This window comes from Aethalodelphis obliquidens, unplaced genomic scaffold (assembly GCF_003676395.1).
Source record: "Aethalodelphis obliquidens isolate GAN/ISIS:26980383/991018 unplaced genomic scaffold, ASM367639v1 scaffold19, whole genome shotgun sequence".
Taxonomy (NCBI): Eukaryota; Metazoa; Chordata; class Mammalia; order Artiodactyla; family Delphinidae; genus Aethalodelphis; species Aethalodelphis obliquidens.
Window position 1 is genome coordinate 26,138,949 of NW_020837963.1, and position 5,215 is coordinate 26,144,163.

At 55.0% G+C, this 5,215-nt stretch overlaps 1 protein-coding gene across 1 annotated transcript; it reads left to right on the top strand.

Moving 5' to 3' along the window:
- Positions 1 to 372: 372 nt before the first annotated feature.
- TSHZ1 (teashirt zinc finger homeobox 1) lies at positions 373 to 4,991 on the top strand (the record flags this gene model as incomplete). The annotated part of the gene is made up of 1 exon (XM_027118399.1): positions 373 to 4,991. A coding segment is annotated over one exon (3,273 nt), but the record flags the coding sequence as incomplete, so codon positions are not given.
- Between the last annotated feature and the right edge of the window lie 224 nt (positions 4,992 to 5,215).

Consider the following 5,215-nt stretch of genomic DNA (forward strand, 5'->3'; position numbering starts at 1 on the left):
TTGCCATTGAGGAGCGTTTTTATTTATGGAAGCCATAGAATACTGTCTGTGTATTATCTTGCCCTAGAAGTTGACAACCAGGTCCCCCTGCCCCCTGCCACGGGGAGGCACAAGGGACCCCTGCTGCTTACAAAAAGAGGAGCCTGCATGAGGAGGGGCAGGGGTCCCTTCCCTTCCCACCCAGCTGTGACGGCCACACTGACATCTTTAAGAAGAGGACAGACGCCGCCCTTCCGTGGAAATGTATTCACGTAGGAGGGGGGATTGTCTTGGTGGAAACCTGTTTCCTGCCGTCGAGCTGCAGAAGGGGTAGATGTATAAAGCGGAGGTAGCCTTGTAGCCTGGGAGCGCGGCTGAGAAACATCTTTTTAAAGATCATCTGACTGCCGGGGAGGCCGCGTCCTTGGAGATGATTTACGTCTCCTCACGGTGTTCCATTTTTCTCTCCTAGCTTACGTTCCTGAGGAAGAACTGAAGGCAGCAGAAATAGATGAAGAAAACGTGGAGGAGGATGGGCTGCCTTTGGACGTTCAGGAAAGCGACTTCGTGTGCAATGAGGAGGCGGAGCTCAAGGAGGCCCCGAGCTACCAGAACTCCCCCATCAGCACCGCGACTAATCAGGACGCCGGCTACGGGTCGCCGTTCAGCGAAAGCAGCGACCAGCCAGCCCCTTTCAAGAGCTCTTCCTGCAAGGAAGAGAAAGAGGAGGCCCAGGGCCGGGAGGGCGTCTCCTACCCCCAGGACAGCTTGGCCCAGATCAAGGCCGTGTATGCAAACCTCTTCTCGGGGTCCTGCTGGTCCAGCTTGGCTCTGGATTTGAAGAAGTCCGACTCGACCACCGGCAACAGCGATGCCGGCCAGAAGGAGGGCTCCACCCCCGCCGCCACGCCCCCCACCAGTACCGCGGGGGCCACCGGGACCACGGCGAGCACCCCCAGCTCGGGCTCCGGCTCCGGCACCGGCACCAGCGCCAGCGGCGGCTCCGGGTACGACTGGCACCAGGCTGCCCTGGCCAAGACGCTGCAGCAGACGTCCTCGTACGGGCTGCTGCCCGAGCCCAGCCTCTTCAGCACCGTGCAGCTCTACCGGCAGAACAACAAGCTGTACGGCTCCGTGTTCACGGGCGCCAGCAAGTTCCGCTGCAAAGACTGCAGCGCCGCGTACGACACGCTGGTGGAGCTGACGGTGCACATGAACGAGACGGGGCACTACCGCGACAACAACAGGGACAAGGACTCCGAGAAGACCAAGCGGTGGTCCAAGCCCAGGAAGCGCTCCCTGATGGAGATGGAGGGCAAGGAGGACGCGCAGAAGGTACTCAAGTGCATGTACTGCGGCCACTCCTTCGAGTCCCTGCAGGACCTGAGCGTGCACATGATCAAGACGAAGCATTACCAGAAAGTGCCTCTCAAGGAGCCGGTGCCGGCCATCACCAAGCTGGTCCCTTCCACCAAAAAGCGGGCGCTGCAGGACTTGGCGGCCCCCTGCTCCCCCGAGCCGGCGGGCGTCACGGCCGAAGTGGCGCCGAGCGAGTCAGCCAAGGACCAGAAGTCGGCCAACCCGTACGTGACGCCCAACAACCGCTACGGCTACCAGAACGGGGCCAGCTACACCTGGCAGTTCGAGGCCCGCAAGGCCCAGATCCTCAAGTGCATGGAGTGCGGCAGCTCCCACGACACCCTGCAGCAGCTCACCGCCCACATGATGGTCACCGGCCACTTCCTGAAAGTGACCACCTCTGCCTCCAAGAAAGGGAAGCAGCTGGTGCTGGACCCCATGGTGGAGGAGAAGATCCAGTCCATTCCCCTGCCCCCCACCACGCACACGCGGCTGCCCGCCGCCCACGTCAAAAAGCAGCCCGACTCTCCCTCGGGGTCCGCGACCTCGGAGGAGAAGAAGGAGCCCGAGAAGGAGAAGGCGCTGCCGGCGGTGTCCGGGGACGCAGACAAGCAGATCAAGGAGGAGGGTGAGGACGTCGCCGACAAGTTCGAGCCCACCACCCTCTACCAGTACCTCCGCGAGGAGGACCTGGACGACAGCCCCAGGGGCGGGGTGGACATCCTGAAGTCCCTGGAGAACACGGTCTCCACGGCCATCAGTAAAGCCCAGAACGGCGCCCCCTCGTGGGGCGGCTACCCCAGCATCCACGCCGCCTACCAGCTGCCGGGCACCGTGAAGCCGCTGCCGACCGTGCAGAGCGTGCAGATGCAGGCGTCCTACGCCAGCAGCGTGAAGCCTCTGTCCTCGGAGCACGGCGCGCTCCTGCACTCCCCGGGGAGCCTCACGCCGCCGCCCCACAAGAGCAACGTGTCGGCCATGGAGGAGCTGGTGGAGAAGGTCACGGGCAAGGTCAGCGTGAAGAAGGAGGAGAGGCCGGCGGAGAAGGAGAAGGGGTCGCCGGCCAAGGCCGCGTCCCCCACGGCCAAGGAGAATAAAGACTTCCCCAGGGCCGAGGACCTGGGCGGCGGCGGCAGGCCCCAGCAGAAGAAGGGCCCCGAAGCCGATGCGGGGAAGACCAAGAAGGAGGGTGCGGTGGACGCCCACACCCCGAACGGCACGGAGCCCCTCAAGGCCAAAGTCACCAACGGCTGTAACAACCTGGGCATCATCACGGACCACTCGCCCGAGCCCTCCTTCATCAACCCGCTGAGCGCCCTGCAGTCCATCATGAACACCCACCTGGGCAAAGTGTCCAGGCCCGTGAGCCCCTCGCTGGACCCGCTGGCCATGCTCTACAAGATCAGCACCAGCATGCTGGACAAGCCGGCCTTCCCCACCCCGCCCGCCAAGCCGCCCGGCACCCTGGACCGCTACTGCTACGAGAACAGCGACCAGCCCATCGACCTGACCAAGTCCAAGAGCAAGGCCCTGGCCCCGGGCGCCGCCGACGGCGTGTCCTCGCCGCTCCGGGAGAGCGCGCTCATGGACATCTCGGACATGGTGAAGAACCTCACGGGCCGGCTGACCCCCAAGTCCTCCACGCCTTCCACCGTGTCGGAGAAGTCGGACGCCGACGGCAGCAGCTTCGAGGAGGCAGTGGACGAGCTGTCGCCCGTGCACAAGAGGAAGGGGCGGCAGTCCAACTGGAATCCGCAGCACCTGCTCATCCTGCAGGCCCAGTTTGCCTCGAGCCTGCGGGAGACCCCGGAGGGTAAGTACATCATGTCGGACCTGGGCCCTCAGGAGCGGGTGCACATCTCCAAGTTCACCGGGCTCTCCATGACCACCATCAGCCACTGGCTGGCCAACGTCAAGTACCAGTTGCGGAGGACAGGGGGGACCAAGTTCCTGAAGAACCTGGACACAGGGCATCCTGTTTTCTTTTGCAACGATTGTGCCTCTCAGTTCAGAACTGCTTCCACGTACATCAGTCATCTAGAGACACACTTAGGCTTCAGCTTGAAGGATCTCTCCAAGCTGCCACTGAATCAGATTCAAGAACAGCAGAATGTTTCCAAAGTCCTGGCGAACAAAGCATTGGGCCCGGTGGGAGCCGCCGAGGACGATCTGGGCTCCACATTCCAGTGCAAGCTCTGCAACCGGACTTTCGCGAGCAAGCACGCAGTCAAACTGCACCTTAGTAAGACCCACGGCAAGTCCCCCGAGGACCACCTGATCTACGTGACGGAGCTGGAGAAACAGTAGCCCTGGGTCCGCGCGCGGGCCCGTGGCACATTGCACTAAACGTCGTCATACTGCACTAGGCCTGGCCTGAGCCTCCGAAATCAGCCTGCCCTTTGTTGCTGACTGCCTGTCTGGACCTTGGGTTTTCTTACACATATTTTGTAGTTATATTTATATGCTCTTCGTCCGATTGTGCATGTTCCGTTTCTTTTTCCGTGAGTCAAAGTCTGACCTTTATTTTCAACATCTGTTCTCGATGTTCAGCTCTCTTTTGTAGGAAATAGTGGGGCACACTACTCAGAGACATTTACTTAGCAGGAAAGAAAGACACAAATAACAATGAGAAAAGACGTCCTAAAATTACAAAGTTGCCATGACAGTAAAGGTCATAGAACCTCCTAGTGTCAGATTTAACCCTTTGAGGACTGTAATCGCATTTCTGTGCCTTTCACTCAAAAAAAAAAAAAAAAAAGAAAAAAGAAAAAAAAAGGCTTAAAGGCATTTCATTCAGATCAAAAGCTGTGTCAGACACAAAACTTATTTAATAATTAAAAAACGAGCTTTTATATGCAGAACTGGTTTGTGAAGGAAGCATGCATGCAGCTGTTGGAAAATAGAAAGTTGTCTAGGACTCGGGGTTAGGAAGCCACAACTTCACATGTTTAAAACAAACAAAACAAAACAAAAACTAACAGCAGCGACAACAAACACCCCAGTTGCCACTATGCCCAAACCCTCTGGATGCTGGAAAAATGCCACTTTCGGCAAAAAAAAAAAAAAAAAAAAAAAAAAAGTATGCAAGCTATTATTTAAAAATGTGTAAAAATGCTATTTCTTTTTTCTGTAAAATACTGCAGTTTATAGTTATTTACAGATGTAAGCTTTGGTACAAGCTGACCTTTCTATAAGCGTGCTGCATTGGTAAATGAAAAAAAAAATGGGGCAAATGTTGGAGTCCTTTCCTTGTAAATTGCCGGCATCAGCTTAAAAACTCCTGTATGTTACATATCGTCCCATTTTAATCTATTCAACTTTCTTTGTACCTTCTGGCTGTATGCTTTCTCTTTTAACTTTTTATATTGTCATTTTATATTAAATTTCTGTGTATATAGTGTACAACCACAATTTTTGAATAAAATTTAGTTCCTGCAGCTTGATTTAAATAGAGAAATTTTACTGCAACCTGCATCTTTCCAGATGCATGTATATCCGACAAAAATAAATAAATGAAAACAGAGCGAGCGATGCACTATTAATTATACATTTTGATGTTCTATCATTAATATTGTACAGTACATTTCGGTTCACACAATTAAATCCACTGTTTTCTCAAATGTAAAATAAACCCACATGCAGTTCTTGATTTACATAGATTGTCATGTCGTCATTATTTTGCCTTTGAGATGTTGTTTCAGCGACGAGAGGTATGGCTTATGCAATCAACCAACAGAAATCCTGGTCGGAATCATCATTTCATGATTTGTGTGCTGACACGCTTCGTTCAAATGAGCAGTATTGCATTTCTTAAAATGATAATTAAAAAGTTTAACCCCGCTGGGTGCCACCGGATTCCTGAGGATAGCCGTTGAGC